The sequence below is a fragment of the Eublepharis macularius genome, chromosome 7, assembly GCF_028583425.1.
Source record: "Eublepharis macularius isolate TG4126 chromosome 7, MPM_Emac_v1.0, whole genome shotgun sequence".
NCBI classification, from domain to species: Eukaryota; Metazoa; Chordata; class Lepidosauria; order Squamata; family Eublepharidae; genus Eublepharis; species Eublepharis macularius.
The window spans coordinates 515,675-536,330 of NC_072796.1; the positions used below are offsets into that span (position 1 = coordinate 515,675).

The 20,656-nt window shown below is 44.1% G+C and overlaps 1 protein-coding gene across 8 annotated transcripts in view; it reads right to left on the reverse strand.

The window, feature by feature from the left end:
- The window catches only part of MTA1 (metastasis associated 1), a 188,292-nt gene that overhangs the window by 62,296 nt on the left and 105,340 nt on the right, over positions 1 to 20,656 (reverse strand). For all 8 annotated transcript variants that reach the window (XM_054984519.1, XM_054984520.1, XM_054984524.1 and 5 more), the window contains 4 exons: positions 19,553 to 19,741; positions 17,095 to 17,169; positions 12,892 to 12,950; positions 3,283 to 3,392 (listed from right to left, as the gene is read on the reverse strand). In XM_054984519.1, coding sequence (XP_054840494.1) covers positions 3,283 to 3,392; positions 12,892 to 12,950; positions 17,095 to 17,169; positions 19,553 to 19,741 — 433 coding nt within the window. The remainder of the gene's footprint in view (positions 1 to 3,282; positions 3,393 to 12,891; positions 12,951 to 17,094; positions 17,170 to 19,552; positions 19,742 to 20,656) is intronic.

Consider the following 20,656-nt stretch of genomic DNA (forward strand, 5'->3'; position numbering starts at 1 on the left):
ATCAGTCTCTACAGCTCCGCATTATCCTAACCACGAGCCAATGTTCCTGCCTGAGCCATGTCCCTACCCCTAAAGGACTGCTGATCTTTCAAAGTGAAAATAGGAACAAGAACTGCACATGCAGATTCAGCGTTGTATTGCTATGACAACTTATGGACAGGATGCGCACGGAGATTCCAACTGCTAGCGGCCATTTCATCGTGCCTCCCGGGGAAAGGGAGCAACCACCTCTGCCATTGTTATTTATGGGGCTGTGACCAACTGGGAGATGATCACCTCATATGCACCGTGGAGATGTGACAGTTTCAGCTTTGGTGATCTGTTTGGACAAAGTAATGCCATCTCTGTAGTAACAGCCATAATTTCAGCTACATTCCTGAAAAATAAATGATCAGCCAATAAGGCTGAGTGTCCAGCAGTGACTCTGCAACAGTTCCCAGTTTGGACCAGCTGCCTCCAGAAGAGTAATGTAAGCTGCCTCAGGCAGGTTCCCTGGAGAGGTGCCTAGTGAGGCAAAACAGAAGTGTCCTCAATAAACAAGAGCTGTAGGAGATCATGTTAAAATTAGTGCCCTGTCCTCATTCAGGAGCAATTGTCTTGTACCCATGTGGTAAGTACATTTCATCATCTATAGCCACAGGCCATCACAAGTTTACAAAACCTTACATCACGTCATCTAAGAACAGTTACACGTAGAATCAACATTAAAATGAATTAAATAAAACAGTGCAATAAACCAAGCAATCCCAGAAATCCTGAGCCCGCCCCATTCAGTACCAAACCGAGAGACTCTGTAATGATACACGGTGGTGATCAGTGTCTGATAACAAAAAGACAATCTTCTCAAATTCAGAATATGTGTTTGCGGCAGGCAGAACTCCGGCCAAAAATTTAGTTCTAGGCACACTATATAATGGGCAACAAAAGAGATCACGGGGAAGGTTCTCCACTGCGAGTGCTCCACAACTGCAGGCGCCGTGTTCCACCGGAGTACAAGAGTAGCATCCAGCCAGAAATGCTGATTGTACAGTCCCAGCAAAAGACACTCTGAGATTATAATTGGAAATGCCAACTAAGTAAGGGGATCTTAAGCGATTAAATTTAATTAATTTGTACCAAGTTGCTGCCTTAGATTTTGATACTGATGACTGCTCAATCACTGCATCTAAATTATATATCCAGTCCCTAAGTAGGGAATTGTCAGGTGAAGCCCCTAAGAGGTTGTCAGGGATCGTACATTTTTGACGGAGGTCACAAAGAAAACTAGAGCGTGTAGCGTCTTTTGATAGCAAGAAGTTTACTAACTGGTGGCTCAGAGAATCAGAACTGGAATGTTCAATCCTTTTCCAATATTTTACAACTGCAAAGTATACTCGTGCCCCAAGGGGAGTCCTGTTTCAGCTCTATTCAGCTTTATGTAAAGGTAGAATCCATCTTAAAAAATTATTTAGAATTACCTCAAGACTAGATGGAATATCCTCCTAACCCCATACTTCAACTCCATATAGGAGGTGTGGGACAACCTTGCTCTTAAAAAATTTCAGTGCTGGGTCTATCAGTCGACACCCCCCTCCCCCCCGTATAGAAGCAGTGTAGAAGTGTCCCTACAATCCTTAGTGCTGAGGATTTAACCGTTGCCAGGTGAATTTTCCAGTTCAGCGTCTCCTTAAAAATTACTCCAAGATATTTGAAGGAGCTACATTGTTTAATTGGATTACCAAGAACGCTCCAGTGGGAAATACTTGACTTTCTCCTGAAAACCATTACTTTTGTCTTTGCGTAATTGACATTGAGAGCTTCTTCATTGCAATGATGACCTAACTGATGTAAGAGTCTTCTCGAGCCAATCTTGGTCAGGGAAATTAAGACCATGTCATCAGCATAAAGAAGAATTGAGATTTTCTATTGTCCCAAAGGAGGAGGCATAAATTGGGGACCAGACAGAGTCTCATTAATATCATTTATGTACAGGTTAAATAATAGAGGGGACAGCACACATTCCTGTTTCACACCTTTGCTAATAGGAATTCTGTTAGTTAAAGATCCAGAGGTACCCATCCTAATTTGAGCAGAGGTGTCTTTGTGTAACTTGCATAGCAGGAACAGCAACCACTTATCAGTGTTCAGTTGGCTAGCTTTGACCATAATTGAGTCAAATGCAGCAGCCAAGTCAACAAATGCCACATAAAAGTGTTTTTGTTGGCCCATTTATACTGGAGTAAGCCAATTGGTAAAACGTTTGGCAATGGTCTATAGTTCTAAGACCTTTCCAAAATCCCACTTGCACGTGATGGATAATTTGATCTGTGGCCACCCAATCTTCCAATTTTGCCAGCAGGTATTTGCTGTACAGTTTTGCCGCTATATCAAGGAGACTTATTGGTCTATAGTTCTGCAGGTCAGGTTTATCCTCTTTTTGATGTATAGGTACCATGATGCTCAGCTCCCATTAAGGGGGATCGAACGTGAACCGTTAATCTTGGTAAACCATCTAGCCTGTACTGGGGCCCACCTCTCTGGAAAGGCTTTATACAGTTCTGGTGGTAATATGTCCTCACCAGGAGATGTTCCGGTGGGTAATGAGGCAATTAGTCCTCTAAATTCAGCTTCAGAGGCTGGTGCCCATTCCAGCGGGTCCAGGGGATCCTGATATGCAACCTGATGGCCGTTCATAGCCCCCTCCAGCGGGGGATGTTAGGGCCCAAAAACTTTGTTAAAGTAAGAAGACCAGACTTGGCCTGGAATAAACATGTCAATCTGGCAATAAGGAGTATTTCTTTTAAATGTGACCAATTCCCAGAAACGTAAATAGTTTCTTTCAACAATTTCTTTCAATGTAAACTGTAACTAAATAAAGGCTCTTTAGTATATTCTCATGAGAAGGATTCATACAGACCAGTCTTGCCTTTGTTGGGATTCTACAGTCAGACGAACAGCCTTTCTGTTCCCTTTTCCCTCTAAGGACAACTGAGTGGGACTTTTCGGTGCCAATGCTGTTGCCTTTTGAAGCTTAGGTGTTGCTGCTGCAGGACTTTGCTCCCACCTGCACTGGCTACTCAAAGTGGTACACACAAATAGTATTATTTTCACATCAGGCAGGGCTCCTATTGGGAGCAGGCCAAGATATGTGCGGGGAGAAGGCCAAACACCCCCCCCCCCCAGCATCAAAGTATACACCTATTCTTTAAAAAGACACAGACAAGTGTACTTGCGTCTCTCAACAGGCATCAAAGCCTTTTTCCCCTGTTTTGCACAGAGAAGCGCCATTCCCAAGTCACTTACCATAGCAGCTTTCACACGCTCGTCCTGCTCCCACGTTCTGCGCTCCTGTACCATTTACCATTCCAGGCTTCACATTATTTACATTGATCTTGTTGGGGTTTGGCTTGTTACTTAACCCGCAAAACAAAAAGAAAAAATAATTAGATTACTATGACATGCAATATTATGGCAAACCTTCAAACACAGTAAACAAAGCTTGAATAGCTCCCTAGTCTATTGTTTCGGAAAAAAAGAATTCCGCTAACCAGAATATCACCCCACATTACACATACAATGTTCTTGGGAGACAGTGAATATTTACTTGCTTCAGACCTGGTTTTGGAATAGAGATTGCCTTAGTCACACTGGTGGATGATCTATGCCGGCCAGGAACAGTTTTCATCAGCTTTGACTATACAGCAGCCGTACTTTTTTCAGATAGAAAGGATATGGCTATGGATACTCAGATTGGACTTCTGTGCCTTTGAAAAGTGTTTTGAAACTGCAGTTTGTCCAAAATGCAGCTGCCAGACAGTTACTAGTGGCTAGACACCAATCTTGCATGAAGTTATAAGTTATTTTGCTCCAATAGTGTGTATGACTGTGGCGTGTGTATAAGGGCTATTCAGAAGATAGTTGGTTTTCCAAAAAGCCCCCAGCAAAGTCTCCTGTGTAAATGTAGCAGTTACAGGATGAGAGGGGAGGTCTTAGTTAAACAGGAAGCAAAGTTTAAGAGAAAACAGACAGTACTTGCAATGGAGGGAAGCAGCAGTGGGGGAGAGGCTTCTCGGCCAATTCATAGCAGAGTTGGATAGCTGGAGCTACTGAATGACTAGGATATTGGGATGATATGGGTTGACTTTTTTGTGGCCAGAAGACCCAAACAACCTGGAGAATGCAGCAGTTCTATCCACGTAGAAGAAAGGGCTCTCTTGGTACCCCGAGAGTGGAGTATTCTCTGTCTCTGAAGAGGGTCAAGGGTAGAATATGAGAAGTAGCAGAAGGTGAGACGTTGTCATAGGTTTGAATGATCTGACCACAAGTTGGAGGGCAGAGCCCAAGAAGAACTGCTTCACCACTGCTTGAAAGAACAGCAAGCATCCCTGCAGAACAGGAGAGGGCAGCCAGAGGGTCCCTGAGACATGAGTGTGCCAATCCTAGAGACTGAAGATGGAGACAGGTGGATGGATCTCATCCATGTTGAGAAGGAAAGATGGTGAACCACTTACACTCACAGGACCATCTGGTCGGCTTCCTCTCATGGGTCAGAAACTCTCTCAACACTTTTGGGAGTGGCCAGTTGAACACTCCAGGCCACTTGGCCCCTGCCCTGATGATGTGAGAGCAGGTCAAGCACCTGGTACAGGGTCAGTACTGGCTTCTTGACAGCAGCAGGGCCAGAGAAAATCACAGCTGGCACGTCCAGCATGCGGTGGCCGGGATGCAGTCCATGCAGTTGCTCTCTACGTCCCCTAAGACTGTGGTGATGAGGGGAATACGAAGAAATGCACAGAGCAGCCAGCGTAAGGAGGACTGGCATGCAGGGCCAAGTCTTCCATGGACCACTGACGTCTTCCTTCTGAAGCAGAAGCAGCTGCATTTCTTATTTGCTGCTGAGGGCCAAATGCAGAATTTACCAATGGTGGGATACAGGCTATAAATATGTTTCTCTGATGGCCCACTTGCGAGCAACTGAACAATGACGACTGCTGGGATCTGCCTGGATGATGTCTTCTCTTGCAACATGTATGGCAATGGGAGTGATGTTGGCCAGTGCCTCTCTCCCACAGGCAGCAGGCTACATTGTTCAGGGCGTGTGATGCTGTTCCACCCTGCTTGTTTATACAGTACATTGTGGTTGTTTTGTCAGTGGCCACCTGTGCTAATCTGTCGTTCAGCCTGAGGAGAAAGGAATGAGGCAACCTGTACACTGCCAGAAGCTGATGTGGAGCTTCCATCTTGAGTGGCTGCCTGATCAAATCCATGTTAAAGTGGGTGTCCCAACCCCAGAGAGAGGCATCCATCACCAGTCAGGCTCACAACAAGCGAAGCAAAAGGCATGCCCTGAACCAAACGGTTCTAAAGGCTGACCATCACAGAGAGGGGATGACTTGCGGAACTGCGGTCAAAAGCTCATTCTGATAGCCCTGCATAGGACTGAAATGCTGCAGGAACCGTGGCTGGAACGAAGGGTCTCATCTGTAGGTGGGTGACGTGAACCACAGAAATGGCAGCTGCCATCAAGCCCAGGAAGTCGCATGCTGACATATTGGGCAGGGACAGCACATTATAGTGGTCATGTCCACAGAGGCGCATCTTCTGTCTGGTGGAAAGTATGCCCTGTCAGTATGCAAGGCTAACAGAGCCCTGATGAATGGAAGACATCTTGAAAGCTCTAGGCACCACTTATCTCCATTGATGCAGAAGCCCAGCATGGCTAGCGCATGTGGAGTTGTTCACACATGGTAGAAGAGTAAGGACCAAGGATATACAGTCAGGAGCCATTTTCAATGTATGGGAAGACTGTGATCCCTTTATCCCTAATATACACTGCAACCACTAGCATACACTTTCGAGGTAGAGAAGTTGAGGAGGAAGTCACCTTGTATCGGTAGTGGGGCTGCGGTATTGTGTGTTGGGTATAGTAACAGCTGACTTTGTTCACTGCTCTGAGTGGGCACCAATCTCTCCAGAAGGGCAGAATATAAGCACACTTGTTGTTGTTGTTATCTCCCACATTTAATTGTTGAATGATGTTGAGATCAGATAGAGATATGAAAAATAGGTGTAACTGAAGCCGACAGACATGAGCCAGGTTTCCAGTTGGAGAAGGGGAAGGGTGGAAGCTATGGTCACCATTTAAAACTTCTTGATCTCAATAAATTCACCAATGTCTTGAGATCAAGCATGGGGGGAGACCTCTGTCCTTCAGGATGATAAAGTATCAAAAGTAGAAATACAGAGGATGGGAGCAGAAGTGGTTGACAACTGCAGTCTGCAGGGGTGGGGGAAGCAAACTCAATTGAGTATCCCAGTCTTACAACAGTTGTGACACAGTGGTCCATTGTAATCTTCTCCCAAACTGAAAGACATTATCAAAGACGAGACAAGGTCCACAGAAAGAAGTTTTGTAAACCTTGGCACCTGAAGACTTCACTTGAGAAGATGGTTCTGACTTGGATAAAGTGTATAAAGATCTCTACCCTGAGATCTTTCTTGAAGTAGGATTGGCTGGGTGAGGCCCTTGATGCTTTAGACTACCCTGGAAGCTGATTCTCAACATCTTGGTAGTTTGATGCCTATAAAATGATGAAATCAAACCTGCTTTACTACTTTCTGTAGTTTCTCCAAAGTATCACTAGGTTTTGGAAATAAGGAGACCCTCCCATGTAAAGGGAACATCTTCAATACATGTCCCAGCCTCAAGAGTGAGGTTAGTAAACTACCGCCAGATATGACAATGGTGAGCTACTGTTGTTTTGAGCCACATTCAGTGAAGAGTTTATATGTACTGATCTGTTGTTTAATGACTGTTAGATCTTTGTCTCTTCATATCCTTGGAATGGATGGCAGATGGTCTAAAGTGGGTATGACCTTTTCCCAGAAAAAAAGTTCAAAAGTGAGTTATGCATGTGGGATAGTTTGCAACTTTAAAGGACATTGGCCCAGTTGTATCACCTTGCATCCAAAGGCATCAAACTTTCTTCAACACACTCCCACTTCAGTTGGGAGTGTATGGGACACCTAGCTCCCCCCCCCCCAAGTGTCTGCAACTGTGATATAGTTGGGATGTAGTTGGGAAAACAGGAAGGAGCAACGTTCTGTCTGGAGGCAATAAAAGTTCTTAGTCTTCTGGGAAGTCAGTGGACTCAAGGCTGGAATTCTTTTACAAGACTATTTATGACAGGCAGGAAATGCCAGCAAAGTATAAGTGCATGTTCCTCTAAGACTCCAAAGAGAAAATTTATATTGAGCTGAAGTTGTCTAGCAATTTACAGGCCCACTGCTGTTGCCATCTTTTTGAATATAAACATACAGCCTCAGATGATAATGAACGAATGCACATCTGGGGAGGTGTCTGAGGCTGTATCAGATTCTGAATCAAATGCTGAAGCAGGGGCCAAGATGGAGTTTCACAACTGGAGACGTTATCAGAAGGGCTTCTCGTGATGCTGTGGAGGGATCAGGAACTACCTTAATATGTGCAGACTGCCCTGAGAAGAGATGTCCTGATAAGTAGCAGGCACAAGAGGAAGGGCCCTTGACCTTGAAACGTCAGATCCAGTCATAGGCACAGGAGGCCACTTCCGAATCGAGGTGGCGCGGTGGTGATGGAAGACACACGCTTCGGCCTCTGAGACAGTGGCCAAAGATGCTGACCAAGACGCAAAGATGGAACGGGGATCGGAGAAGCAGAACACCGAGTACTTGTCCTGACACCAAACGGTGAATCATCAGAACACTCCATAACGTACCGCAGATCATAGCAGGCACAGGGTTGAGGTTGAAATCGTTCATGATAAAACATGGGCTGATCCTCCTAATACTAGGAAGAGGATGGAGAGATGGGGCAAAACAAAAACAACAGTCCTCAGGATACCCTTGGTATAGGGGTTGTTTTTGACAACGAGATTCCTGATAATGAAGTTCCTCTTGATACCAAGTTTCAGTACAGAGAGAATGACTCACCGAGTCAGCACTGCTCATCCGACCGTTACTTTAAAAAAATCCCTAGGCAAAAATGATATGGCTAATTATGGCCCAATTTCTAATCTGCCTTTCTGGACAAAGTGACTAAGAGAGCAGTTCCTGACCAACTCCAGGCCTTCTTGCATAACTCTTGCACTCTTGACCCTTTTCAGTCTGGTTGTACTCCCATTCTGCAGTCACTCCATTGGGCTCAGTTCAAGGTTTTGGTTACCACGTGCAGAGCCTTTAATGGCCTCTGTCCTTCATATCTACAGGAGGCACAATGAAGGAGCCTGGCCTCTCTCCCTATGTTCCTCTGAACAGGGCCTTCTGAAGGTGCAAATGGGCAAAACCAACAGCTGGCTGTACAGGCACATTCTCTGCAGTGGCCTCCACCTTACGGAGTGGCCTGCCTGGGGAGTTCAGGAAGGGCTCCCACCCTCCTGGCTTTCCTCAAACTGTGCAAAACCAAATTATTCAAGAGGGCTTTTTTACACAGGTAATAAGGCTGGTTCCCCCCCCCACATTTAAATGTTATTTAGTTTTTGTGCTGAACCTTACACAAAAAGTGATATTTAGTAAAACTTTTAGTTTAATTTCCATTGAACTATATACAGAAGAGAGAAAAAAGGAAGAGAAACAAAATAAATGCTATTCCCCCCCCTCCTAAAAACCAATCGTGTCTAGTTGTACTGAAGGGTGGTATATAAACTGAATGTTGCTGTTGTTGTTGTTGTTAGTTCTAAAGTTGAATTCCTTCACTCTATAAAGTACCGAGAAGTGATATCAATAAGTTTATCTAAGCATAAACAAGTAGCTTATAATAGTCCTGGAGATGACATGAGTTTTCTAACAGTCTTCTTTCATTAAGAAATCTAAAACCAGAGTCCATTGTTTCGTAAGATGTGATTTGTAAAATGGCACTTCGGATTCTTTAATTTGATCTGATAATTTCTCCACGATGAACTGGTCCCAAATATGGGTAAACCATTTTGAAATTGTTGGTGTTCATTTGTCCTTCCACAAAGAGGATATAACAGATTTAGCTGCCAACAGGAGATTTGCTATTCAGGTTTTCCTTATAGTTGGAACAGAGTCATTCTACCAGATGTTTAATCCAGAACGATCTCTGGTTTTAGTGGAACTGAATAGCTTAACATCATTTCAATACATTTGGTTACCTGAAACCAAAATTGCTGTATATGGGCACATTCCCACCAACGATGAAAGAAAGTACCTTTTTCTCCACAGTTTTTCCAACAAAGAGGAGAGATTTCTGCATTTACGTAGTGCAGTTTTGTTGGGGTCAAATACCACCTAGTCATTATTTTTATAGATTGCATTCTGAGACTCATGGTTTTTGTACTGAATGTGTGTGATTGCGAAATCTCTTGCCATTTGTCACCATTAGGTGCTCTTCCACAGTCTCTATACCATGCTGCTTGATATGCCATTGGTGGTAATAGGGCTGTGTTGAAAGGAAATGGTTCAAAGAGATGGGGACTGTAGGCTAAATTATAATTCATTACAATTGATCGCTCTGACAAATGAAATGTATGAAGATTAGCTTTTTCGTGCACTGTATGTTACTGTATTGAACAAGCACAAATTGCGTGTGCTTTGTTCAATATTGTTCCAGCTCTGCATCAGACTTCTGCTTGCTTTCTAATTTCTGCATTTGTACTGTCTACTGAATGCCCCAGCTGTTTATCTATCTATTGAATTGAATTACACAGTGTGATCTGCTTTGAGTCTCACGCAGTGAGAAAGACAGGCTATAAATAACAGAGGGGGGTGAGTGGGAATGGATGGGTGGATGTAATGGCATCTCAGAGAAAATACTATGGGACCTGACGGGTGCGACGGAAGAGCTCTAGGCAAATCCTCGTCTGGGCTACAGAAAGTGAGACTCACAAATGCAGGGACGCCTCTCTGTGAAGCCCTGCGGCATGATGGCTTCAAGAATTAGTGCTGTTTCAAACAGAACCTCGGGAGGTTCAGCGAGATCCACAGTACAAACCCGCACTACTTCTTCTTGCAAGACTGGAGGAGCTGAACAAAGAGCTGCCCGACGTTTCTGTGTCTTACAGTGAAATCCTAAGCAGGTTACTCCAGTCTAATGGCGTAGACTCGAGTAACTCTGCTTAGGATTTCACTGTCAGTGAGTTTTCCAGGCAGGAGTGACTATACCTGCCTCTTTTTCAATTCTGAGAGGGATTCAAGGACTTCTAGAGAAAGCCAAGTAGATACTGAGGGAGGTTTCAATATTGGAAAGATTTCTGGGATTCACATTGGATTGGGCAACTCCTGAGGTGTAGGGAGAGACTGTTTCCAAAGCTTTACTGGAGCCTGGAATCAGGCTTCAACAATGGTTCTTTGGATCTAGAAGCCAGCCTCAAAATTTAGAAGCCAGACAAATGATAAGAACCGTAGTACAGATCCGGAAAGATATATATATATATATATCCGTCTATATATATATCTAGATGGATATATATATATATATATATATATATATATATATATATATATATATATATATATATATATATATATATATATATATATATATATATATATATATATATATATATATATATATATATATATCCATCTAGTCCAACCTCTGTGCCCCATGTAGGATCAGCCTAAAGCATCCCCAACAAATATTCGTCCAGCCGCTCCTTGAAGACAGTCAATGAGGGGGAATCCACCACATCCCTAGGCAGCTGATTCCATATTGAAGAAGTTTTGCCTAATGTCCAGGTGGTACCTTCCCTTCTGTAGTTTAAACTCATTGTTTTGAGTGCTATCCTCTGCTGCCAACAGGAACAGCTCGCCCCCCCCAAGTGACAGCCTTTTAAATACTTAAAGAGAGTGATCATGTCACCCCCTGACCCAATCTCCTCTTCTCCAAACGAAACGTTCCCAGGTTTCTCAGTCTTTCCTCGTAGAGGAAACAAATACCAAATAAATCTTCATAAATACAGATTTTAAAATTTTACGCCCAGTAAAATTGTTCCAAGGAGTTTGGTTTTTGGTCTCCCTCTCTCAGGGAGACCTCCAAATCAGAAATTCGGCTATCAGCTGTGACGCTTTGGGGAGCTTTTTGGCAGATAAAATCTTGTCTCTCTGTAGTGACCTGCCAGCCATGGTTGATACAGTAAGGGAACCGGAGACCCCTTGGCCATCTTCTGGTCCTGTTCGAGACCGCTTCAGCTCGGTTTCCCAGGAGGAGGTTGACAGGATCCTGTGGCTGGTGAGGCCCACCATGTGCTCCGTGGTCCCAACTGGAGGCCATTATTTATCTATCTTTGAGCTCTGAGGTTTATCCCAGAGTGCTTAATGAAGTTGTGGTGAGGCCTCTTCTGAAAAAGCCACCTTTGGACCCCACTAATCCGTCCAATTACCGCCCAGTCTTGAACTTCCCGTTTCTGGGCAAGGTGATTAAGCGGGCAGTGATGGAACGGCTACAGGTTTTCCTGAAGAATTCCGCTATCCTGGACCCATTCCAGTCCAGCTTCTGTTTGGGCCACAGGATGGAGACAGTGTTGGTCACTGTTAGAGATGAACTCTGTAGGCACCTGGATCGGGGTGGGTCAGCACTGCTGATCTTGCTGGATCTTTCAGCAGTGTTTGACAAGGTCGACTACGAACTGTTGACCCACTGCCTTGCCAATGTGGGGACCCGAGGGACTGCCTTGCAATGGCTGGTCTTCTTTCTCCATGGTCAGGGATTGAAGGTGGTGCTTGGGGAGAAGTTGTCTGCACGCCAACCATTGGTGTGCAGCATCCACAAGGGGCGATACTCTCCTTCCTGTTATTCAGTCTTTACATGTGTCCCCTCACTCAGTTGGTGCAAAGTTTCAGACTGGGTTGTCATCAATAAGCAGATGACACCCAGTTGTATCTGTAGCCATAGTCTTATCTTCCCAACAGAAATAGCTACCAACAGAGGTCACTGCTTCTGGATGTGGTAACCTGACTGCAAACACCAACCTGCGTGGAAATCACCCCTCCTCAAAAATTTATGTCACCATCAGTGGGACTGAACGGAAGCCGTTCCGTTATAAAGGAGAAAAGTACCGCTTGGGACAGACTCTTTCATGGTGGTGGTGAAAGTTGTCCCCTTTTGCTCACAATATAGGAAGGGGAACCTCCATTGCAGGGGACATGACGACACACAAGAGCCATGTGTCTCCAATTCTAAACTCTCATTTCTACCTCCGGAGATGCCAGAAAACTGAAGGTTTGCATGGTCTGAATAAGAGTTCCCTACTATTTCAGATATTAGCTTGCTTCTTGATTTGACATGTATATTTGTAACCATAAACTTTGAGAGCTGCATGCTGATAGTTTGCAAAAACTGTCATTACCTAATATTGTAGATTGTCTTACATAGCTATTAAACAATCAGAAGGATGCTTAAAACTGTATTTTGAACCTTTGCCTTCAAAAGCATTTTACTCATCACTCTAAGAAATGTTTCCTAGAGGTTCCCAAAGCTTCTGCTTTTTATTGTCTTTATTCAGAACATTTTTGTACGGTCTTTAAAGAGACTGGCTGAAGGCGGCTGACAGCACATCCTCAAACTCTGCAACACCCTCCTGGATCGATGGGCTAGGGCTGCAGTGGAAGGCAGGACATACGAGGAGGAAAAGGCGGGGGGGGGGTGTCTCTCCCCGGTTTTTCTTGTCTTTTTCCAAGCCTTCACATCTATAGCTAGGAGACTCAAAACTGTTTTAGTTATAGATTAGATAATGAGTAGACACTTGCTAAAATAGAGATCCCTCCTTTCTCTTATTAGTATATGTAATAAGTTACTATTACTATTGTTTGTGCTATTTTTAATTTGTATCTGACTGTGAAATTACAGTCAAAGAGGACTTATGTTTCACTCAGCTACATTAAATAAATAAAACTGATTGTAAAAGTACTTACTAGTTAGGTATATATACTTGCTTTAGCTTGCTTTCTGCTTCAGCAGCTTTCAGCCGTTTCTTAGAACAAAATACAAAAACAGAACAAATAAAAACGTTTAATAATGTTAAAAGCAAGAACCACCAAAGGGTATCGTAGCAAAAAACGGAGTCAATTCACATCTCAGAATCTGGGGCTGTTGTTCATCCCTTCATATTATCACCACGGATTTGTACAGCCGTCTGTTAACCTGCAGGGCTTAAATCAGTATACGAGTGCAATCCATCAGAAATACGGATGAAAACGGTAGGATTTTATTCATCTATGCAACCCTACAAAAGACTATTTAAAAACATTTCATTATAAACAATGTGTTGGACCAGCTTGCAAGAGAAAGGAGCTCTTTAACCCCTGCTCTTCAGCTGGTCAGGGGAAGTCCCCCCCCCCAGCTGAAGAGCAGGGGTTAAAAGAGCTCTTTTTTGCTTGGCAAGCTTTGGGAAATGAGCTCTTTTATTCCCTCTCTTCAACTGGTCAGGGGAAGCCCCAAACAGGCTTTAAACTTCAGGGATTCCCCTCCTCCCAGGTGATGCTGGGGAAGCCCCAAATGGGCTTTAAACTTCAGCTGAGAGGAGGGGGATTCCCCCCTCCCAACTGAAGCCTCCCTCCCTCTTTCCTTCTTTCCCTCCCTTCCTCCCTCCCTCCCTCCCTGTCTTTCTTTTCTTTCTTTCTTTCCTTCTTTCCCTTCCTTCCTTCCTCTTTTTCTTTCCATGTCTTTCTTTCCCTTCCTTCCTCCCTCTCTCCCTTCCTTCCTTTTTCCTTCTTTCTATGTCTTTCCATGTCTTTCCTTCTTTCTTTCCCTTCCTTCCTTTCCCTCCTTTTCTTTTCTTTCTTTCTCTTTTCTTCTTTCCTTCCCTCCCTTCCTTCCTCCCTCCCTCCCTTTCTCGTTCCTTCTTTTTATGCCTTTCCTTCTTTCTTTCCCTTCCTTTCTCTTTCTCCTGGGAGGCAGCCGCGCCATGCACGATGATGTCACTTCCTGAAAGTGACATCATCACATGATCCCGAGAGCATGCACACGCTTTGCGCATGCGCACATGTAGTGATAGGGGTGCCACTTCCTGCCAGGAGTTGCCCTGGGTGAGAGTTCCCCCACCTCTTTCCCCAGAAAAAAAAGCCCTGCTGCACTAACTAAATTCCTTCATGGCGTCGATCCCTCATATCTACGGGACTGCCTCTCTCCATGCTTCACCATCTGAACAGCACCTTTTGCAACTGGGCAAAATCGACAGTAGCCCGTACAGGTGCATTCTTTGTGTTGCTCCCCTCCTTATGGAACAGCCTGCCTGAGGAGGTCAGGAAAGCTCCCACTCTCCTGGCTTTCCACTAATTATGCAAAACTGAATTATTCAGGAGGGACTTCTTGCACAGGTAGTAAGGCTGTGCTCTAAGGAAATGGTTCACAGACTACTGTAAGGAAACAAGTCAGAGAGATGTGCTGGTAAGGGATAATTATACTACTTAGTTACACCTGACTTTGTATTATTCCCGGAGAAGCAAGTTAATTCAGCTCAAACATTTTTATCCCGTCTCCATTTAGCACAGAGAATGGTTCTCTATTTTGATCCAGGTGATCTGGCAGACAAATCCATGATGCAGTAACCTCAAACCTAGTCTACTGTACCATGTTTTGCATGGGACAGCCCTTAAAGATGGCTTGAAAACTTCAGCAGGTACAGAATGTGGCAGGTCAATTACTAGCAGGAACTGGGTGGAGTGAACATATTAAAAGTTATTCTGGAAATGCTCCACTGATTACCAATTGGTTTCCGGGTTTAATTCATGGTGCCTATAAAATCCTCCATTGCCTAGGCCCCACATATTTGCACTACCACCTCTCCTGATATGTTTCACTGTGACAGATTTGCTCACCTGAGCAAGGTAACTGAAGGAGCTGTTCTGTAAATGGGGAATATATCAACAACTGCCCATAACCAAGCATTCTCTATTGTGGACCTGCCTGATAACAACAGTGTGCTTATAACAGTCCTGATTAAGTCAGAAAGGCTCTAATGCTGCTTATTATTCTACAGAATGAGGAAACCAGAACAGTTCAGAAGGTCATAAAGGGGAAATTGTGGTAGTTTTAATGTCTGTGGAAATGTTCTATACTGATTTATTGTATTGACTGCATTGTTAAATATAGTAAATTGTTAAACATTTTCTATTCTTTGGCTCATTCATCATCCAAAAGGGAAACCACAACCAAAAGGGGACTGACAGTGCAATCCTAAACAGAGTTACTCCAGTCTAATCTCATTGATTTCAATGGGCTTAGACTGGAGTAACTCTGTTTAGGATTTCACTGTGAGTCTTGGAAGGGCAGCCATGAAGGAATTAGAAACGATCCTCTAGAACAAGGATGTCTCACTGGGGGTCAAGGTCAAGGTAACTGGTATTTACCCTTACTATATACGGAAGCAAAAGATGGACAATGAAGAAAGCTGACAGGAAAAAAACTGGTTCATTTGAAATGCAGTGCTGGAGAAGAGTTTTATGGATATCACGGATAGCCCCAAAGACCAGTAAGGGCTATCTGTGAGGGTTCTAGAGCAAATCAGGCCTGAATTCTCCCTAGAAGCTAAAATGACAAAACTGACACTACTGTACTATGGTCACATCATGAGAAGGCAAGATTCTCTGGAAAAGACAATAATGCTAGAGAAAGTTGAAGGCAGTAGGAAAAGAGGAGGGTCCAAAATGACTCAATAAAGGAAGCCACAACCTTCAGTTTGCAACATCTGTCAGAGACTGCCAGCTTAGATCTCAAGTAACTTCACTGCACGAATGCAAGGATGCATGAGTTAGAGATTTATTGACAATCCAAGAGCTCAGTACAGTAGGCATTTCATTGACAGGAATAACTGTTCCCTCCCCCTGCTAAGCATTAAACTCCTCAAGCCCAATCCATTCTACTCCCCCCTTAGTTATGTTCTAAGCTAAGTTCTAAGTTCCCATCTAATTAGCTGAAGAAGGTAAAGTGAAAGTAAACAAAGCTGTTGTTTTGACCAGGCCTCCCAGTCTTCTTTGGCCAACTGGCCGTGTCTCCCTGGTAACTGGCTGCATCTCCCTGGTAACGCCGATAACATTCCCGCTGATAACATTCCTTCTCACAGCTTCTCTGACATGCAGCACTCAATAGCCCTCTTAATGCAGGCCACAGGAGACCAGGCCTGCAGCCCGGCAGGGGCCACCCTGACAGATCTGAGCAAGGCTGTTAGCGATAGGATATTCTGGAGGTAGTTAATTCATAGGGTCACCATGTCAGAAGCGACTTGATGGCATATAACATACATGGTATTATTGGTTTTTAAATTTTGTAATCCACATTTGATTCTTTGTGAGAAGGCAGACTATAAATGAAGTAAATTAATAAAGCGTCAAACTCCACTGTAATGTCTCAATTACTGAAAAAGGGTAAGGCAGATAATAAAACCCAAGGTGCGCATAACAGCTGTATATTTGGCCAAAGAATGAGGCAGCCACTTCCACAGGATTGAGTGATGCTGCGAAGCTTACCCACAGCATCATGGGACATTCAGGCAACTCCCGGGATTTCTCTGGCTTTTGTCCAATCATTCTCAAACTTGCTTTGCTCCAAAGTTTTGGGAAAGATCGCAGTAAAGCCTGAATGGCTGTTGTGTAGCTGGGAAAATTCAGATTTTCTCACCCACATGGCAGCCAATTTGCCTGACGTTGTTCCTGCAAAAGACACCCCCTCCCGCTCCAAGCAGGACCTCTTTATTTTTTAAGAAATCTGCACTAGCTTATCATTATATCAATATCCCATTGTAGGCAAATGTGTAACAGCTGCTTTTAATTTTCAGCTTTCATTTTTAAAAATGTGCCTAACCCTTTCATGAAGGAGCCCCACAAGCAACAGAAAACTACACAAGCCTGTCTCTGTATGCAAACCACCAGGGTCCCAGTTGTGTTTTTTCTAGATGTGAGCTAAAAAGGTATCCGTTACTGCTCAGCCCCATGTCCACCCCCCACCCCCTACCTTCTGTCTGTCAGACATGGATATTTTCAAGAAACAGGGCACAAGTCCGAGATCATCCAGAGAGTTCTGAAGTTCTGAATATATGGCATTAAATATTCCACCATAGGAGTTACCCCCATAGGAGTTCAATGAAACTACAATTCCTTCCAAATTGAAATTGCTCTTACCTGTTGAACATACCGGTCCGTTGTTTTCCACATATAGTAATACTCAATTATGCTGGTTAAGGACTTCCATGGAAGCTTAGAACACAAAAAAGAGGTATCATGCATCTAGAAGATCCACCAATAAGAGACCTGAAGAGCTGACCAGCTGGAAAGTTCCCAAGTACACACTGGCAAGGGTGTGCACCAAGGAAGTTTCCATTTCAGCTTTGGTTCCAGGGGCTTCCAGAATAATTACATACCATTACTACTTTGTTCCAGGTCAGCTGGTACCAGCTCGGAACTGATCCGTATGTTTTTTTTTCATTTCAGTCTTTTGCATGCACATGGGCCACATGTGCTCACACACATGCTGTCCTTTCCAAGGGGTGGTGGGGACACAAGGCTCTGGGGCAGCTGTTTCCATGCTTAACCAAAAACAGCCTCAACCATTAGACCCCCTCCTAGTCTAAACCACTGATCCAATGAGCTTTTCCTCAAACACATAACACACACACACACTGTAGAAGGCAAGTGTCAGTGTGTGGAACAGCAGCAGCGGGGCATTCCCAAGTAGGAGAGCGCTCCACCCACTACAATCCAGCAACATTAAAAAAAAGCCTAATTCATGTTCACTTTTTTCTTTTTCAACAGTGCCAGTAACTTATTGCTTTTGCATCCTGCTGTTGCCTGTAGGCTTCGTGTTTCCTTGAGCTTTGCTCCCTCAATGAGGGGTGAATCTAAATCATTCCTTTTGATGCTCAGCATTCCACAGCAAAATGGGGCATTCTCGCTGCCAATCTTCTCCGTTGTCCAAGTGCAGGCTAGCAGAATGATTGGCTGAACTCCCCGCCCTGCCCTCACAAACCTATGTTTTCCCCATAAGTTTTCCTTTTGCAGTGGCAGCAGGTAGGGTTGTTTTTGAAAGGAGGAAGTAGATACATGTTTGGCAATTGGCTCAGAAAAAGAGAGAGCCCTGAAAGACGATGGAAGCAAGCCTAAACAGGTCTACTCAGATATAAATTCCACGTTACTCAGTAGTGCATATTCCTGGGGAAGAGTCTCTTGAATTGCAGCCAATGATTAAAGTCTCCCTTCCAAACGTTTTCAAAGCTGATAGGAAGAAAGTGTGCACACAAAAAAGGCAAATCAAAACAGAGAATGCAGAACCAGGGGGAAAAAAATCAGTTTTCCCTGAATACCAAATTGATTTTTTAATTAAGTTCGGTAATGTAGCAGTAAAATTCTGCCATAGTTTCCTATGGGAAATTCAATCCGGGGGCTATCCGGTGGGGTGGGGGTCATTTGTAAACCAATTTTCACCGAATTTGCAGGGAACCTACTCCAGACTGTCTTCTAAAGAGCTCCCCCCAAACTTTCATAAAGACTGGACACCACTTTTTCAAAAAAACTTCACCAAATTTGCAGAGGATCTAGTCCTAATTTTCCTTTAAAGACACCCCCTCCCAAATTTCAGGAAGATTGGACCTCAGGGCCAATTCTATGTACCCTCAAAGAAGGTACCCCCAGCCATTGCATTGTTTCCTAAGGGAAAATAGTCTCGCTGACTCCCAGTGTCCTTCACAGCAGCCAGCATTGGGTCAGTCAGTGGGGAAACACCACAGAACAAAACCAAGCAGTACCTAGCCACACAAGTACAAGCATTTCATTGCTTCAGTTTGCTTCTGTTGGGCTAAGTTGCAACAGTGTCTCTTGCTTCAGTTTGGTTTGGTTGGAATGGAAGTGATTCTCTGGTGTGAAGTTGGTCCCTTTGCTTCACTTTGGTTCTGGAGGGACTCCATTCCTGTGCTTCAGTTTGCTTCTGTTGGGCTTTCTCTGGGATGAGCTCAGCTTGTATCTGGGAGTGTGCCTTGGCCATGGCAGCCTTGCCCCAGAATGCTTTTCCCCTTGTGAGGATCCAATTTGCAGGGAGTGAGAGAATGCCATTTCCTGGGTAGCTACAAGGTGGGATGTGTGGAGATGGATCATGCACACTGGTCTGATTCCCCCATCCTGCCAACAGAGTTAATTAATAACATAAGGTCTCTCTCCTCTTTGTATCTGATTGACACTGTTCAGGAAAACAAGCTGCTGCCCTGCCAGGAGAGCCCAGGGCCTCTCTGCGGCTGGAAGGTATGAACCAAAATGAAACAACCAAACTTTTTGATGGGAGGGACACGTTACAATTTAGTTTACTGGATTTGGTTGAGCTTTCCAGAAGCTGCTTTAATGAGCTGAACCTGCAAATTCTCTGTTTAATTTTGGCTCTTTTTCCATTATGCACACCTCTACACACCAGGCCTTGGCAAAGTTTGGCATGAGATGAAGAAATGAGGCATTTGCTCTCGGAAGTTGAAATATTTCCTCAACCATCAACCATACGTTATACAGAGAAACTATCAGACTCCAGTTGCAAAAGTTCAATAAACTGTAGAAAACTACCCATGATTTACTGAGTATGCAGAAGCCTTTGCCTACTTACAAAATCTTGCTGAATATCAGTGAAGTCTTTTCCGTATTTTTCAAGGGCTTCTTCAAAGAGATTTGCCTCCGATGCTGACCACTCCTCCATCTCATCCCTGCACAAGACAGGCCCACCCTGTGGCACAAGGGCAGAGATCGCCTTGGAGATGTCGTAGACATGTTTGTGCAAAGTGTCCATGGCGTGGAACTAAATAATAAAGCCAAACAAATACAGTGAAGTGTAAAAACAGTATGCAATGTAGAGAAACGTTTAAAAATCAGATGGCCATAACAGAATGTGGTAGCCCATACATAAGGTTACAGTCTATAATATCTTTTAAAGTAAATACTCACAAAGTAAATACTCACAAATACCTATAACTTTCATAGGCATACTAAGGTCTAATATGTGACAGTTTAAAGTAAGACACTGCTCTTCAGTGGCTCCTTTTACACTGTCAAATATTGGGCCTTTGTATAGCTAAGGAAACCAGGCCAATATTTTGGCCTTCTCCATTTCTCTCTGATCTTTTCAGTGGATGCAGTCAGAATTCACTATAAACAGGTCCTGCTGACCTTAGAAACTTTCCCAACTGGTTGGGTCAGTTTGAGCAATAAATTAATCTAGGATATGGTCATTCTGAGACACAACAGTTGATCAGAACATAATACCACTAACGACCAGTAACTGGTCTGGCCATCTCCCAAGTAGAGATGGGCACGAACTGCAAGATGAACTAAAGTTAGTCAAACCTGGACCGGTTCCTGCTTTGTGAACCAGCCGTTCGTGGAAGCCCATTTTCCACAAACTTCCACAAACTGGTCTGCCAGTTCGTTTGGTTTGTATAAAAGCCCAAAACTTTTATATGAACTTTTATACGATGGGCATGGAAAGTGGCATTTACACACCCTGGTCAGCTGCTTGTCGGGAAGATCCCCAACAAGCAGCTGAGCCAAGCCTGCAGGGGTGAAATGCCCCTTTCTGTGCTGCTGTGAAGCAGCACAGAAAGGAGCCTTTAAACCCCTGGATCAGCTGCTTGTCAGGGATCTCACCAACAAGCAACTGATCCAAGCCAGTGGGGGGAATGCCCCCTTTCCCTGCTGCTGCGAAGCAGCACAGAAA